Source organism: Etheostoma cragini, chromosome 24 (genome assembly GCF_013103735.1).
Source record: "Etheostoma cragini isolate CJK2018 chromosome 24, CSU_Ecrag_1.0, whole genome shotgun sequence".
Lineage (NCBI taxonomy): Eukaryota > Metazoa > Chordata > Actinopteri > Perciformes > Percidae > Etheostoma > Etheostoma cragini.
The window spans coordinates 2930117-2948138 of record NC_048430.1 but is presented as its reverse complement, the minus strand read 5'-3'; the positions used below and the strand labels follow the sequence as shown (position 1 = coordinate 2948138).

At 41.1% G+C, this 18022-nt stretch overlaps 1 protein-coding gene across 9 annotated transcripts in view; it reads left to right on the top strand.

Moving 5' to 3' along the window:
- The window catches only part of LOC117939270 (vang-like protein 1), a 44795-nt gene that overhangs the window by 23514 nt on the left and 3259 nt on the right, over window positions 1–18022 (top strand). For 7 of the 9 annotated variants that reach the window (XM_034864474.1, XM_034864475.1, XM_034864477.1 and 4 more), the window contains 3 exons: window positions 7745–8176; window positions 8833–9008; window positions 15959–16119. In XM_034864474.1, the coding sequence (XP_034720365.1) occupies window positions 7745–8176; window positions 8833–9008; window positions 15959–16119 (769 nt within the window). Of the gene's footprint in view, window positions 1–79; window positions 508–7744; window positions 8177–8832; window positions 9009–15958; window positions 16120–18022 lie in introns of those variants that run through there. The other 2 variants (XM_034864481.1, XM_034864480.1) reach the window with 2 other exon arrangements.

The window sequence follows — 18022 nt, the reverse complement described above, 5'->3', positions numbered from 1 at the left end:
CCCCCCCCCCCCTTCTTGTTCTCTACTGTTCCCCGCGCTCCGTTGCTCTCTATCTTTCTCCATAAAGCCCCTGACATTATGTGGCAAGTGAGCGCACAGTCCCATACAATGCTTCCTGAGGCATGATGGGAGAGATTTATATATAAAGACGGAAAAAGCGGGGCTGGGCCGCAGATCAGTAGAGAGTCAGGGAGGTCACACACACACACACACACCCACACACAGTCACTCTGGGATGGATCGGGAAAAGGAAAGCAGTGGCTGAGTACAGAGTCGATGTTTGAGGGAACTGGGCCAAGGTAAAATTTGTTTTGGGGAATTTTTTGAAAAATCTTTGGGATGCAGTCGCAGACGGTGATGGAGGCGGGGGATGAGGTGTTGCAGATGCTTGAGATCTGCGAGACCATAGAGGAGATAAAGGAAGTCATTGTCACCACCATTGAAGAAGACTCTAACACTAACTCACCTCCAGTGTCCAGCTGTGGACCAGGGACTAAACCAAGCCAGGTAGGACAGAAAGGTCCATCTTGCTCCTTGATGTCTCCGTGAATGTTACACTACACAAGTTGTTATCCAGGCACAAGCTGCTTTATATGCTTATTACTGTACTGTACAGTATGGTATATGTATGTAGCGGCACTAGTGTGTGCCGCTACAGCGTTTGTGTAGTGTGAAGTGTTTCTGTCACTGAGTCCACCAGATGGATTTAACTTTAAAGTCCCAGGGCAAAACATCCTGCTTTTGTAATAGTACGTACCCTGCCACTATAAGGCTCCTTAATGCCCAGGCACCTTGCAGAGTCAACTTGTATTGAATGCACCTTATTCAAATGCACTTCATAGACTGCACAAGACACTTTACTGGAAGTTGCAATAATAATAATAGTAATGCAGGAAATTGGTGCAGGTTGGATCCGAACCCTGGACCTCTGCTTTGAGGCATAAACCTCTCAGTACATGTGCGCCTGCTCTACCCCTGATCCAACCTGGCCACATGTATTGCCTTTTTTAACCTGACAAATTCCAATCAACTGTGTTGACATGGAAATAAAAGTGTTGAACTTTAAAATGTACAAAATCTTCTTCCTGGGTAGCAGGCCCGCAGACCCCCCTCCAAGGTCCATCCACCATGTTCTCACAATCTCTTGTGAGAAACCCTGAGCTGGCCTGAATTTAGTCAGTTTCCAAGTGTCTTCGCTGTCGGCACTCGTCACAAGTTTTCCTAATTATATGATTTCTCTGATGGACCTTTTCCATTTGGTTTTCCTTTTTGTTTCCAGGTTAGCCAATTCACTATTATTTTACTCACTTTAATGAAGTTCTATGTACAAGTTATTTGTTAGTGTGTTGTTAATTTCACATAAAACTGGAGATAACAGCGGCACATATTATTTAATTCATTGATTAGTTGATGACATCACCTCATGCGGAAATTGATCATGAAAAAAATAAGTAGTTGCAGCCCTAGTGGAGATATTTCACACCAACTATACTTAAAAAGGGCTCCCACACTTTGTTAGCCACTCGAATGCTTGTAATGACTGACATTTATTTTTCTGACTCAGCAAAGAACGTCTTTACCCTACTACTAAATAGACTATTTGACTCATCAAGTGTAATTCTACAAAGTCACTCTAATGCTCTGATACTACGTTATATTTGCTATACCACATTCTGTGTTTTGCTAAATCAGAAGTTTTCTCTATTCCCCTGTACGGATGGTTAACCGACATTTCTGTGAATACTTCATTTCAACCATACTGCCACAAACCTCTTTTGTTTAAGTGCTGCTCAGTTGTCAGTCTCCCATTGTCTCACTGTCAGTCCTCTACCCTGCAAATTAGTAGAGGAAACTTTTTGAAGTGCTTCCCTTGTTCTGACAAGTTCTTGGCAGCCTTGCACGCTGTCCACAGTTTGATGGTGGTTTGAAATGGCTGTAAAGAGCTCTTTGGGATGCATGTTGCTAGGATTTACACACACACACACACACACACACACACACACACACACACACACACACACCTTGCCTCCCAGGAGTGTGTAAAGTGCAGTGGTTCCTACACTGAGCGAGGAGCTTTGTTTGCAGTCCACTTATAGCTGAACAACAGAAAACCGGCTTTTAGTGGATATTTTGATTTACTGTGAGAAACAATAGCTGTTATTTATACTCTGGTGGATGAAGAATGCAGAAAATACACTGCTGAAAGCTTTGTAAATGCACGACATTGCATGTTAGTGTACATATTTAGTGTGCTATAAATACCGGCTCAGTGTTTTTTGTTGTTTTGATAAACCAGTTGAAGGCTTATGCTAGTTATTGTGTTCTAAAGAATCTCCTCAGGACCGCATACGCAAGATTTTCTGGCTTCTCTGATTTTAACTGCAAAATGTAGTTGTTAATATGCATTAATGTAAGAAATTTTATGTTTTTTGTTGTTTTCAAAAACAGCTGGAACTGCCTTATCATTTATCATCAGACTCTCCCTAAAGGCCTTTTGAGCGAGGGCCTATACCTTCAGGAAATGTCTCCAATCCCAACGAGCAGTCCTGTCATGCAATATGATGCATCCAAACAAGTGCCTGTGTGCAGTTCAAATGTCGTGCTGGATGTGTTTAAAGCTCAGCAGCCACTGTATCATATTGCAGCACTTAGTTTCCAAGCCTGGCCAACATTTTCATCAAAGAAATTCTTTGATGGCACATTCTTCCTCTTATCAAACCGCTCTAGCCATACTTTGGTAACTGCTCAGCTCAACTGTTTTTAATGATGTTGTGTCTTTTCCTGGGTCGGTGTGATGGAGAAAGTGATATCATCAAGAGTTGGCTGCACATGTTGCTGTTATGGATGCTTGGCTTAGTGCTAGATTACTCTTTTTAGACAGTCTTTTGTCCGTGCTTTGGTTTCCTGGCTATACATAATTGCTTTGCTCTCCTTAGTGGCTGAACAAATTGCCAGTCTTTTCATTTGAAGCAGAGCCAGAGTAATCACAAAGTTTTAAGATAGTGTATTGCTGATTGCTGTGTTTCATTCACTAAGACGTGTTAAAGAAATAGTTTAATATTTGTCTTCTTATTTTCTTGCCAAGAGTTATATGATGAGATTGATACCACTCATGTCTTTACACTTAATATGAAGCTAGAGCCTGGAGACACTTAGCTTAGCTTAGCATAAAGACACAAAGTATTAGTGTACTAATTAGCACATTGAATCACAAAATATGTTAATTAGTGAGCTTTATAGGTGCTGGTAGACATTTTCTACTTTGGACAGAGCCAGGCTAGCGGTTTTGTCCTGTTTTCAGTCTTTATGCTAAGCTCCAGGCTCTAGTTTCATATTTAAGACTGATATGAGACCTATATGAGAGTGTTCTATCAGTGATCAATCTTCTTATCTAATTCTCAGCAAGAATCCCAAATATATTCCACATCCATAGCTATTTGGTTTATCATCCAGTTTCTGCTAGCTAGATTGCCAATACAAACACATTGTACTCTGCTGTCCTACATCTTCCGTGCATTTTGTAGATTTACATTGTCTTCAACTCTTATTAATTTTTCTCTTCTCTTGTTGAGTGGTATTTGAGAACACGTCATATTGGATGTTTCCATTATTCAGATGTTTAGTCTCCACCGTGACGCCCCAGTTCCTCCCGGATCAGAAGAATTGCTTGTTAAACCTTGTCGGAGTTGAATAAATCACTGTAGACGCAGGACAAGAATAGACCTGAAAGGTGTTTAGTAGAGATGCGTATATTCGTGACGCATACGTCGTTGTGAGCGGAGGGTTTCACATGATGGTTTGTGTGTGTGGTAATCCTGTCTGGCCCTTGTACTTCCACTGGCCTTACTTTGCCTCCCTCTCTGGATCAATCCCTCTCGTTTTAATTGGCTGTCTTGTTAACAAACCTTTCTGTTGCACTCTTGCCCTTTTCCTCTTTGTTTCCTCTCCCTACGTTAATGTACGTATCAATGCTTACTAGTAGAGCTAAAACGATTGGTAAAAAAAATCAACAAAACAAATGAACAACTATTATTTGCTTTCTTGCCAAGAGTTGGATGAGAAGATTGATACCACTGTCATGACTGTTCATTAAGCTATTAAGCTGGAGCCAGGACATAATTAGCTCAGGGTAGATTCCAGGAAGAAAAACCAGATATAATGTGTTAATTAGTCAAATTCAGAGGTCCTTAAATGGGTTTTTAACATCTGTCAGAGCCAGGCACCTAACCGTCTCCTGGCTCTAGTTGTCTTTAGGGGTCAGACATACAGATGTGGTCTTTCAACACAACCGGATATCTTATCAGTGGGATGGGGTTTAGTGGAAATATGAAGCCGTGTCTGACACCTAAGGTCAGTCCTCAGAGAAGGTTGCATGCAATCTATGTTGGACTCTGTAGAATGTCAGCAAAGAAATTGTCCACTGCAAGTTCACAAAGCCCATGGTGACATCTTAAAATGTATTGTCCTATCTGATAAACAGTCCAAAACAATAAAAAATGATATTCAGTTTACTATCCTAGAAGACTAAAAGAAAACAGAAAATATTCACATTGGAGTGGCTGGAGATAGTGGATTTTTTTTCTGCTTTAAAAAGGGACTCTACTGTAGTCGCAGTATCACTTATTTTTACCCTTATGTGTCTTTGTAAGTCCTTGTTGTGTAAAACTGGTAGTAGACTTCATAAAGGAGTCCTTAAGCAGTGTGTGATTCAGAGGTATGAAACAGTCTGTATGAGCGATGAGTGTTGATGAGTGTCGGCATGAGAAGCTGTGAATCATGTCTTCCCTTGGTGTTCTCAAGGTACACTTTGATCCGACACTCTTCCTTTCAAGTAATGCCTATTGATTTCCTTACTCAGACACACACACACACACACACACACACACACACACACACACACACACACACACACACACACACACACACACACAAACACACACGGAGCATGCTTGTGTTCACCAGCTAGATGGCAATCAGACCAGATTAAGACTTGAGACTTTGTCAACAGTCAAGATGCTCTGTACTCAACAGCAAATGGATCCATTAGAACACTTCTGCATGTAAAAGGGCCTCCAACTTTGTTTTGACAAAATATCTCCAGTGTTAACGTGTAACTGCTTTGGAATGCTAGTTGTCATCCCTAATGATTTGTGAATCTTCGTGTAAGCAATGGTCGTGGCTCGCCTTGTGCTAAGCATTTATCTCTGCTACTACAACAAGAAAATAATGAGGTTGTGCTTACTTTTGTACTCTGTAGGGGATAATTCTTTCATGTGTGTAAAAGGCCTGTTGCATAGGTCTCTGTGGAGAGGCTGAGGGCCTCTTCAATCCGCCTTTCTCATTATTAATGAAGTGGCTTTCATCGTTCAGTTTAAAAAGCAGTCTCCACTCCAATTGAGTGGACTGAAAAATGCATTATTCATGTTTGTGTGTATGTTGTATTGTGTAATCAGACATTTGTACCTACTGTATTCTGTCAGAGACAATTATAGCGTGTTTCATTTCCCTCGTAACTCGGAAGCCGAAGCTGGGAATGACGTCACACCCGAGTTGAATGCATTCCATTTACAAGTCTGATTTTCATTGTTTTCATCCGCTCTAGCAGGGTTAGCCTTTGTTAGCAATGGCAGTTTTTAACAACGCGTTACGCTGTTATTGTGCATACAAACAGCGCAACAACAGAAGATGGACAGCGCTGCATTTACGACTGATTCAGTAGGACACGAATAAGACAGAAATACTTAAAACTGTACGTTACTACAGCTTTCACAACTGTTGATGCACAGAGCAGCCATGTTGGATTTCTAGCTCGGGCCACTCTGTTGGATAACCGATTTCCGAGCACAAATGGAACACACTATTAATCTCCTCAGATTCCCAAGTTAAATATAAACTTGATATGATGTTGATCTATTGTCACTTTGATCCATTGTAATTTTCACACAAGTCAAGTCAAACTTCAGGAAATTATATTCTAAATTAATTTAGATTTCAGTTTGATTTAAATCTTAAATCTGCCTACTTATCATAAATTCATTCATGGATAAATGAGATGCAGACACTTTGGCCCTCTAGCACACCTAAACGTCAGGTTGCGTCCTCGTAGAGACGTCTTGACCTCTTCACTCTTTGACCTTTTGAACCCATGTCATGCATTCCACCGTCTGGTTTAAAGCTCATCAGATCGCTTGTGATATTTGAGTCTTTCTACAGCAGTGCATGAGGAGATGAGTATTTACAACCTCATTGTCATGTCAAAGGTCAGATGAAATTGAGACGGTTTCCAGAGCTAGACATCATCAACAAGACGGTCCGTGAAAACCTACACCAACAAGCAAACATTTAACATGTCGTCTCCCATGAATAATAGTGTTGCCATTAATAGAAAATGTTACGTCAAGTTTAGGCTCAACATTTTTGATTTCCTCTGCATGATAGCCTTTAAACTGCTTTTCACCTCGGTTTTACGTCTTACCATGTTTATCTGGTAATAAAGATGTGGAAAAAATAATGGCGCACACATGAATTTTCTTCCGATTTTCTTTCCATCTAGTATATTTGTGTATGCAGTATTGGTATTACGTATAGTGAAAATGTTCTTGTAGTGTATGAGTATATTTGGCAGCTTCAGAGACTACCTGAGCATTCTGCCTGGGTCCTCCCATTGTTCTGCTTTATCTGGTTCTCTGCTGTTTTAACCCTGAGGCCAGTGGGATACTCTGTCCCAATGCACCATCAGCCTCCTCCTCCACCTCCCAACCCCCTCAGTCTAAAGTGATCATAATGCATCTCCTCTCTGCTAGTGCGAGGCTAATACAATCCTTAAAATAGGATTCTAGAATTGTATTGCATTTTGGCGACAGTGCCTTTGGTTATTGAATGTTCTTGTAGCTGATGGCGGTACATTATCAGTTACCTTCTCACTGGCAGGGACAGCACTCAGCCACTCACAGAGCCACGTTAGCAGCTTGTTGTTACTGCTGTGTAAAGAGTCCTTATCTTTCTTGCTCTAGAGGCTCTGCTCCGACATCGCTGACCCTCATTATCTGCGGATGCAGTCAGACCCAGACGTCAGCGCATAGCCCAGTTGGCAGCTTGCTCTGTTTACTTTTTCCACTTCCTATCTTCTATTCCCTTTCTCTCTCACATGCATGGAAATAACCTTCCATGTCTTTTGTTGAGCTGACGTCAAAAGCAAAAAATAATGCAGTCCCAGCTATAGGAAAATGTTAGTCTGATGCATGTTCAGATGAAAGCTTTCTCTTCTAATATTTTAAACCCTCCGAGGCCATCTCTCACTCACTTTTCCCCTTGAGCAACGTAGCCATATTGGGCCAAACCCCACTCTCTTTCATTGTGGTTTTGTTATTGTGCATTTGCTAGACCTGCTGAAGTCAACGGGGGTATCTCGGTTCCTTTCATTCTTCCTTTCACTGAAGACGCGAGGAAATCTGTGAACCTAGACAACACCTTTTAAGTAAAAAGAGACCTTCTTTTTTTCCCAGGCATCATCTGAATAATCATGGGTTTGGCCAGTTTGCACCCGAAGGAAAAAGGAAATAAATCCCCTATCAACATACGTATATGTTAAAAATGTATAAGATACTGTATACATATACTGACCTACACAACTGCACGAAAAAGAAATATGGCAGATATACAGAAAACAGAATATAGACATTCCCAAAAAGTAAAATAAAGAACTCTTTGCCTTAAATCTTTTTTTTGTTTCCTTCATTTCCAGGATGACAACTGGGGCGAGACCACAACAGCCGTCACGGGCACATCGGAGCACAGCCTCTCTCAGGAGGACATTGTTCGCATCACCAAGGACTTGGAGGACAGCGTGGGGCTGGACTGCCGCCGCTACTTCACCCTGGCCCTGGCCGTGATCCTCGGCCTGCTGGTGTTCCTGACGCCGCTGGCCTTCCTGGTGCTCCCCCACCTCCTCTGGCCGGAGAAGCTGCAGAGCTGCGGCACGGCCTGCGAAGGCCTCTTTATCTCCGTGGCCTTCAAGCTGCTCATACTGCTTCTGGCCGTCTGGGCGTTATTCTTCAGGCCGCCGCGGGCCGGCCTCCCGCGGGTCTTTGTTTTCCGGGCGCTGCTCGCCGTTCTGGTGCTGCTCTTCGTGGTTTCCTATTGGCTGTTCTACGGAGTCAGAATACTTGAATCACAGGTGAGTTAAGGGAAGGGAATGTAGGCATGAAATATTATAGCCATCATTGCTTTTCAGTGTAGACTCTAACTAAACAACAAAAGAGAGAGAGAGAGAGAGAGAGATATATATATATATATATATATATATATATATATATATATATATATATATATATATATATATATATATATATATATATATATATATATATATATATATATATATATATATATATGGAATTTCAAGTCTACAGACATACACACACAGAAGCAAATGTTTCCAATAGCAATGGAAGAGGTTTTATTTATTGCAGACACATCCATATTTAATGCCTTTTTAGAAGCCCAACAAAATCACAAACAACCAAAACACAGATATTTGGTTTCCCTAACTTCATATCCCAGTTGGCCCCTCATTCAGAATGCATGTAGGAAAACAGACACAGAAACAGGGTCTAAAAAGCTTGCAATCCTTTGAAACGTATCTAAATATTCATATGCTCTACATTTTGTCTTACATGTGTATGATCTCCTTTTTAACCCTGCAGGAGTATTTTATGCTTCGGAAATGTCTTCACAAATGTTTACTGATTTGCATCTTGTCTGTGTTCTGTATTGTGTGCATATATTCCATTAAGAGCTACAAATGACCCCTTAAAACGTCATTCTTCATAGGATGAGAACTATCAGGGCATTGTGCAGTACGCCGTGTCGCTGGTGGATGCTCTGCTTTTCATCCACTACCTGGCCATTGTCCTGCTGGAGCTCCGGCAGCTCCAGCCGTGCTTCTCTGTGTGTGTCACTCGCTCCACAGATGGCGAGATAAGGCACTACAACCTGGGACAGCTCAGGTGAGAAGCACACTGTTTGAACTTATATATGTTGTATTCTTATGTTCCTTTAAATCATTGCAGACATGTCAAGTGATTCGATCGTTATTGAGAGTTATTAACTATTCAAGGCTCAGTAATTTCCTAAAACCGCTGGACACTGTAGTTTTTAGCTAAAATTACTCCAACAAGTGGGAAAAAGGAATATGGATGAACATATATTAACATATTTGGTGCTTTTGGAGGTATTTTGGGTTGCAGGATTATGTACGTGGGCTTGAGTCAAAATAAACTGTATGTCTTCATGTCAATGGAGGAACATGTCACCTAATGCTACAGTGTGGCTCATTTAGACATTTTTAATATCTTTTGGACAACAATGGAGCTCATGGCATAGATGAATGAGAATAATTACACGGCTTTGTTGAACACTCGATTCTGATTGGTCAATCACGGCATTTGACCGTCTGGTATTTCTTTGTAGCAGATTGTGCTATGGACACAGTTCTGATCTTAGACTCTGGGGGACCATTTTTAAAACAATTAAATCATTTTAAAATCAATATGTTTTGTCAAATTCCTTGATTCCTTCAGTAAGCAGCTGTGTAATACCCAGGATATTGTCCCACAAGCGGGTCGTTAATGCACATTGAACCCCTTTTCGTCTGGGTCCTGCATCACCCTGTCAGGGTTCTAATTTACAACAATGCCTGGCTCGCTTTAAATTATCCCTTACTTAATGGAAGCTGTTAGCAATGTAAGCAAGGTAGCAGAATACCCAGGTGTCCTCTGTTCATTTAGAGATTGAAGACAGAAGGAGTGAGAGGACGGGACAAGACAAAAGGTAAAGAGAACTAGGTTGATGTGAGCCACCAGGGGATAGACGAGGGGAAAGTGGGGTTGATGAAAGGGAGGGGAAAATAGAATGTGTGGGTGAAATGAAGGCAGAAGGAGAGATAGAAACTGGGACACCACAAGTCAGAGACGTGGGAAAGGAAGAGGGAACTCACTGGTTACATACTCGAAAATGGGAGGAAGGGATTTGTAGAGGAAATTATAGAAACTGAGGGATGTGCCTTACTGATAAAGAGTGGTGATCAAGTAGAAAGGGAGATTGACAGTTTAGCCAGAAATGGAAGAAAATGCAGAGACACAAAGGCTTGTAGACAAAGTGTCTTATTGGGTGAGGAAATTGTGTCAGAAGAAAAAAGGATGGTGGGGAAGACTTCAGAGAGGAAACTCCTGCAGACAAAGGGCGGAGTACAGAGGAAAGACGCAGGAGACCAAGGCAGGGAGAACGCTATGGGAGGCAGAACTTCAGAATACAGAACGTGGGATTAATAGTTAATGGGCGGTTAGTGTTGAAGAATCCTAAAATGTATGTGGGAATGAAAGACAGGTTTTTAGCAAAGCAGCTCTCCTGTTGCTCCCTGGTATCAATATGCAACCCCCATTCCGACATACACTGCTTACGGGATCTATTAAAACATGATGGATTTATTGATGGATCTCTTTTATGACAGGATAGATGAAATCTTATCCTATATCTGCTCTTATACTAAGATCTGGATTTTTTGTAGTGTTGCAGATGGACTGGTTCGTATTTTCTGTGCCCTGCACCCAGAGGGTTTAGGGGGTCCGAATGACTGCAGTCAAACACAACAAGGACAATTATCTGTACTAAAGACAGTAGAATGAATCTGGCTGTGTTATAAACGGTAAAGCTGAACATGGTCATACACAAACACAAGTAAGATATATCTGCAAAGAGCAGCCAAAATATCTGTGTGGTTGATGTGAGTCTAACTATACCTGGCACTATTCTTAAGTACTTTATACATACACTCCTTTAAGTAAATCATGGTGCCATAGCTGTAGTATTCTTAGCAACACTCTTTTAATTCATGCTTCACACACACTGGCTCACTTACCAGTTGTGTGGCTATCAGCTGATTGGTAGCATCCAATCATATGCACATGTACAGCATGGCCATTGAAAGTTTTACTGCTGAAGCATCATGTGCTTTAACTCAGATTTAATTGTGTGTGTGTGTGTGTGTGTGTGTGTTTGTGTGTGTGTGTGTGTGTGTGTGTGGCACTGAAAACAGCCATGACTAGCAGTGAAACCAACTGAAGTTTTAGGCCCATATGGCGTTATTGATGTTTGGCCGTTTAAAAAATTCTGGCAATATTTCAACACATTATTTTTACATTGTGACTTTTGTTTTGTTTTTGTTAGATAATTCACTGGATACATTTAGTTTAAGAAATAGAATTATTTTCTCAACCCAAAATGGTACCTTTTAGATTTTTTGAAAAATTCACACTCACCAAAAAGTGAAGAGTAGTGCAATTGTGAAAGCCTTCCGGGCCTCCAGATTTCAAAGCCTGTGTTGTTTGGGCCGTGCCCTGTAATGGACAGCTCACAGACCCTAAGGAATGAACCTGGCTAAGCTGGGTCTTTGCTGCTTTTTTTTCTTCTTTCTTCTTTCTTTCTTCTCCCTTCTTTGATTAAGCCTGCGCAGATGAACACAATACTGGACGGCTTGAATATGCCAGGTGCCAAAAAACAGGAGTACACAGGAGGAGGGGGTTTAAAGAGAATAGAAGGAATTTGGTTATGGGTGTACAAAGCATGTAATTGATTATATATTAGTCACTGGTCACTGACTCCCAGCTTCGACTCCCATGATGTGTAATTCATGTTTTGTCAGGTGTTAAGAATCTTATATTGATTCTATTGTTTTTTTAGCATTGTTTGACGTGCTGAATGTTTTTATTTCCGTAAAAAATCCGTAGATTTAAGGTTAAGGTCCGCTGTCCATGTATTGGTTGGTATGGCAACAAAAAAACAACATTCTGTTACACAAGGTCTCATAGAAGATCGCTGAAGATCTGTTTAAGTTTTGCCAGCAATGAGGGTTGATTTTAAAGCTTTATATCTATATATATATATATCTAGCTTATATATCTATATATATAAGCTATATCTATGTGACTGAATGACTGGACTGCCTAACTCTCTGAAGCACTATGTTGGAGGGGTAGATAGGGGAAGATATTTGAGTTTTGGTAGTAGATTAATTTTTATGGTTGTGATACAATCCAATGAGGGAGAGTGGTAATTTGTTTTATCTGGAGAGGTGTGAAAGGTTCAATGATATGTGAATACCTAAATACTTGGTTATGGAGGTTTTTTTAAAAGGGATGTTCTTATCCTCCGCATTCCAGTCTGTCCACCTTGAAGAATGTAGAATTTCTGATTCTGACCAATTTATAGAATAGCCGGAGAGTTCCCTAAAATAATTAATTAGACTATGAACATCAAAGAAAATCAAGATGTGTAAGGTAAAGAAGCATATCAGTTGCATAAGCTAATTCATTTGTATTTATTCACTGCGGTTCAAAGCCAGTGGTATCATCATTTTGGCAAATAAATGCTGTTTCTATGAAAAGTGCAGATTGTGTGTGTGTGTTTGTGTGTGTGTGTGTGTGTGTGTGTGTGTGTGTGTGTGTGTGTGTGTGTGTGTGTGTGTGTGTGTGTGTCCGTCCGCCGGGTGTTGTCCTTTGTGAGCTGTGCCATTCATCCTGCTTGGCCAGCAGCAGGCCTGGCCACACTCTGTTGTCCGTCTGTGACTGTAAACACGCTGATAATTAGTGCTCCCTGCGGACCGGGCCGCAGCATCTGGTCAGCCAGACACACATGCATGGACACGCACAAACATAGACACATGAGTGTCTGTGCGTGGGTAACTGCACCACATACATGCTAATGATTAATGCACATGTAGCCACAAACACGAACAATGCATCATTCAGAGAAACCCAGGCACGAGGGGGTGTATTTTCTTAGCCAATTTCTCATGTATCTCCTCTACTAAAAGGGGCCGGCTGCTGCTCACATTCCTGATTTTCTGGCATCCATGTTTTTCCTTATTATATTGGAGACCTAACCTGGGCCTAGAGGCTCTGAAGGATTGTCTCAGTGTGCCTGGCCTTTGATGCCAATCTGAAGGCCGGAGGAAGCCTTTTTGTCCCCTTATCAGACCTGACAAGTTACATATGAACACATTCCTCACAGCCAGAGAGGGTGGGGGTTAAACACTTTTACTACTGGGGACTTCCCAGTTTTCGTTCTGACTGGTCAGTCCTGAGCAGTAACATGAGAGAAGGCAATGGTCTGCTACCTTGGTCTCAAAGGCAACAGGTTTACAAAGTGGTCTGCAGTGACTCTTCTTTTCACCTTAAGATGCCGCTACGTAGGCCGGGGCAGCTGCTTGGTTTGAATGGTTGTGTCATGTTTGCGTGGCTTAATAATTGATTGAATTTAGGAAGCGGCAGAAACTCTGACTCAGCAAGTGGCCACTAAACAATAGTCCTGTCTTTCTAAATGCTTGATGCATTAAGGGGCAGCCTGGGTCTCTTGAGTTAACCGTGAGAGTTGCTATCACTCCTTGGTGCTCCTGTGGCCGAAATGAGCGCTGCCTCCGGCCTTGCTTAGTACACCTCCTGATGTGTTTATTTTCCTACAATGGTCTGTCTTATGAGGGAAGCACTGTTGCTGAAATAATATGAGTATTAAAATGTTGCACAATGCTTGTTGTCTCCTATAGTATGAAATCATCAAACCAGAATTGCTTGGATCATGTAACTGTTTTGCTGTTAGTGCTTTTTGGTGACACATAATTGTCAATTTGCAAATTGGATATAGTTGTTTTTTTACTGTCTAATTTATTATAAATTAGGTCAGTTATGTGTACATTGTACCTTCAGATATCCACTTAATAGAGTAAAACTGTTTCTTGGAACACGCTCCAGTATAAAGGCAGCCAAACACAATTGAAGTATTTGGTCCAAATATTTATTACTTTAATACAGACTGGCTGCCTGGGTGGGTTGTATCTGCCTGTGGTGTTTGAAATGACCCATAACTCAATTTAAGGTTTGTTCCGAGGAAGGAATTGAAGTTACACAAGGTCAGAAAGTATCTAGAAGTGCTTTAATCAGTGACTCAGATGTCAGCTGTGGTCCTGCTTTGGGATAACAGGAAGCGCATGCTGCAGGCTAGCATGTGCTGTTGTTCATGTATATTGAGTTAGCTACCCACGTGGCCTAAAGAATGACACACAGAGGGCTCACACACCTATGAATACATCCATACAAGCACATAACGAAAGGGGCCCAGTGTTGAACAGTAAAGTTGTGCTCTGGGTCCGTAAACAGCTGTCAACATCTGCTCCCGTCCTATCAGCCAAATGCAGCTCATAGGAACTGGCTTTTGTGGCGACACAACAGAGCAGTATGCTTTAAACTACAGTCATATTTTTTGCGTTCATTGATTTTATTGGTGATAGTATTACTGCACAAAATTGTAATGGTGAACATGTTTTATCAAACGTTGTACATCTAGCAGATACGGACTAACATCATTCTTTAAGGATCATGTTGGTGTCCGCCTAATGAATAAAAGTCCCATATTCACTCTTTTTTGCTCTGTTATATCTTACTAGCTCTTTAGCCATTAAATCCTATTCTATGTTCACTAGCTGGTTGCTATCTGTCTGTCTGTTCGGTGCTGGGCACAAAGTGTACACTACATTTATCAGAGCTTTTTAAATTGAAAACAGCTGCCTCTTGCACGAGGAAATGATGCTGATGAGAGCTGTGAGAGGCAAAACAGTAGAGCTGCTGGCCATTAAACCGAAACAATAAGTTACAAGATAGATAAGCTGAGGGCAACTGCAAAGTCAGTAATTCGGTGTGGGTTCATCATTTTAAGCAACTCCGTGGATACTACATGTAAAAAAAAGAAAAGAAAAGAAGATTGCATCAGCTTTAATATGAAGGTTAGCCTGTTAACAGAATGAGCATTACTTTTTTACTTTTGCAAGAGGAAGATTGTGTTACTATATGTCTTCTTTAAAAACATACTCTTCTCTTTAATCTCTCACTTCCAGGAAAACGGAGGCAGTATATTATACAGTGAAAGAGCTGATGATATATGTTGTATAACGGGAACAATTGGTTTAATAGTGCTGTGTTATGAAGGACAAGACGTGGCATGTTGTGAGATCCACAGTGTGTAGGATCAGGACGTGGGCTGTGGCTGCTGCTCCGGAGCACACACCAGTCTCCAACTGCTTCTACTTATTCCCTCTCTTTCATACATCCTGGTAACGGATGTGAACATTTAAGAATTAGGAAACAAAGAAATGTCAAAATCTGATTTGCTGTCTACAGACAGGAGTTCCAGTGAATTGTTGCTCACGCTGCTCTCAGTGTGACAGTGTGATGACCCCTTACTGTGTTTCTTTATGTACTATCAAGAGTTAATCTGTGTGAAAAGTGTTGTGGTTCTCATTCTGTGTTTCTGCTGTCACAGCATTTAGGGACTTCCCCACTAAGTCATTAAATGAAGTATTACTGTTAGATCCATTAGTTCTCAGGTGGTGACTTTATGTTTCTCATCTCCCTTCCTCGTCCCCTTCTGTCCCCTCTCTCTGTCTGCCGTTTCAGTATTTTTTCTTTATTTCATGTCATGTCAGGTGGATATGTGAGTTTTTTTTAATTGTGTAAAAAGTAAGAGATGTACATTTGAAAATGTCTCTCTCCCCCTTGCTACCCAACTCCAAGGCCCCCCGTCCTCAACAAATACCAGAAGTTTTTTTTTTTTTTTCTTCAATCTTACCAAGTTTTCAAAGAATGCAAAAAAGGTCTTTGAGCTAACACTTTCTTTTCTCCTTGCCCTCTCCTTTTCTCTTTCCTTTACTTCTGTATTCAGCAAGAAGAGTTGTTGAATCACTGCAGGGATTTCTTAGTATTTGGTATTACAAGTGAAAAACGTCCTGTGGCTAATGTTTCTCACGTTCTTCTCTCCACTTTTAGAGCTCAGCCTCTCACGCTGGCATAGAGCTGCATGGATTTGAACAGTTCCCTTGGCTAAAGCTCATCTCCATTTCTTCCCTTCTCAGCATTCAGCGGGCAGCTCTGGCCATCTTAGAGCACTACTACTGTGACTTCCCAGTCAATAACCCGGCGTTGCTTTCCGCCTCCAAGTCCCGTGCAGCCAAGCACCTGGCGGGCCTCAAGGTCTACAACGTGGATGGTGAGTTCCCAGCAGCCTCCGTCGAGGGTGAGTGGGATGGTCTTTTACACTCCATGTTATGTCTTTGTCAGTGCTTTGGTTTTTCTGCATGTTCTGTTGTGTTGAAGTCTGTAACGTCTGCTTTTTCTTCCTAATTCTAGTCTTTTATGTCAACCTATATGCTAAGATCATACAAAATTTGTGATATTGATTTACGTAAAAAAAAACGGTACTGTATAGCCATTGTAACACAGAAGAGGTTGCTCATTTTTAAATGTGTAGTCTTAACGTGATTTACGTTATTGTTGAGTTGCAGCTAACCATTATTTTTGATATAATGTTTTTAGGTTCCATTATTACTTTCAGGCAGCTATTCATTTACATTTGCTTTAATATAATGTAAAAATCCACTTGACAGTCACTCAATCCATTTATTGTTTGGTCCATTAAATGTCCCAATATAGGCCCATCACAACTTCCCAAAGCAAGTTTGTTGTTTTGTTCAAAACCCAAAGATATTAGTATTTTATAAAAGAAGACCAATTAAACCAGCAGATATTCACTTTTCAGAAATTGTAACCGCACACTTCTGGGCATTTGCAGCAACTTGACATTTTTGCATATTTTTCTTTTTCAAAACGGCAGCAATAAATTAACTTTTCTGCGACAGACCACCTATCTAAAGCACATTTCAAGTCTCTGCAAGTTGACTTCCATACTATACTGGAATGTACTAAAACAGCCTGGAAGGAAGGAAGGAAGGAAGTAGATCAAGCACATAATTGGAAAATTGTCGACAGTAATATAAAGCATAGGTGATTTGTAGTTAATAGTTCAAAACAGGCAAACGTGTGCAAATGTGGTTATTTGATATGTGCCTCAATACACCCTCTGGTGCTCTCTCCTCTCCCTGTGTCTCCTCACACTGACGCTAACGCTTTAAGATGCCTTTAGAGCTAAGCTGAAAGCCTACCTTTTGGACAGTAAGTGAATGCAGCGCTGCTATTAACTAAAGCACCGTGGCAGACTGCTCGTGTTCCCTTTACAAAAGCCATCATTAAATCTCTATCCACGTCCTTGAAGCAAAGCCTCCTTTCACACAGAAGTAATGTCACTGAGTGAAAAACACTGCTTTACACATTCACTGTCCCCCACTCTTCCTCGCTCTTTGCATGCCACAGGTTGATGAAAAAGTTAGAAGTCGTCCTTACAACAGCTGGCAGCATGTAACACAGATCCTCTATGATAAGTGATTGCTTTCCCTCAAGTGTACTCCAGCTTCACTCAAGTGCACTAACTTGACTCCCACTTTGTTTTGCTGTTTTTACTTCTGCTATTTGTCTCCCTCCTTTCTTCTGCCTGTCCGCAAATGTTAGTGGGGGACAGTTGCGGAGATGGCTGATAAATCAATAGCTATTATGCTGCTGGCCTTGTCATTTCTCTGTCGTGTCTCATCCTCCTTCATTTTCATCCTGCAGCAGCTGTTCAGGGACCTCTCCCTCTCTCCCTGTATCATCTCTGTCTGGGGCTTTTACTTCCCGTTCCTTTTTTCTTCTGCAGCAGCACCAACATTGTAATAAATAATGTCGAACTCAGGGACAGACAATCATCTTTCCTTGATTAAAGAGCTCTGTTCAAGCCCTGAGCGCACAGCAGCCGCAACACTCAATTACACTGCATCCAAATGGGTTCAGGGGATTTTATGACAAGCTATTTGGTCTCCATATTGTTTTCTCATCTCTAGATTTGGGGAATTGCAAATGAATTCCAGCAGATAGAAATTGTTTTTTGCAAATAAATCTTCAAAAATATTGAGGATTTAAAGGTCAAACAAAGAAACAAAGTGGAATACAGTACACATTTTATGTTTTCTGTCAGAACTAAATGAAAACATATTAAGGTTATTTAGTGGGGTTTTTTTCATTAGTACATGCATACATTGTGTCTCTCT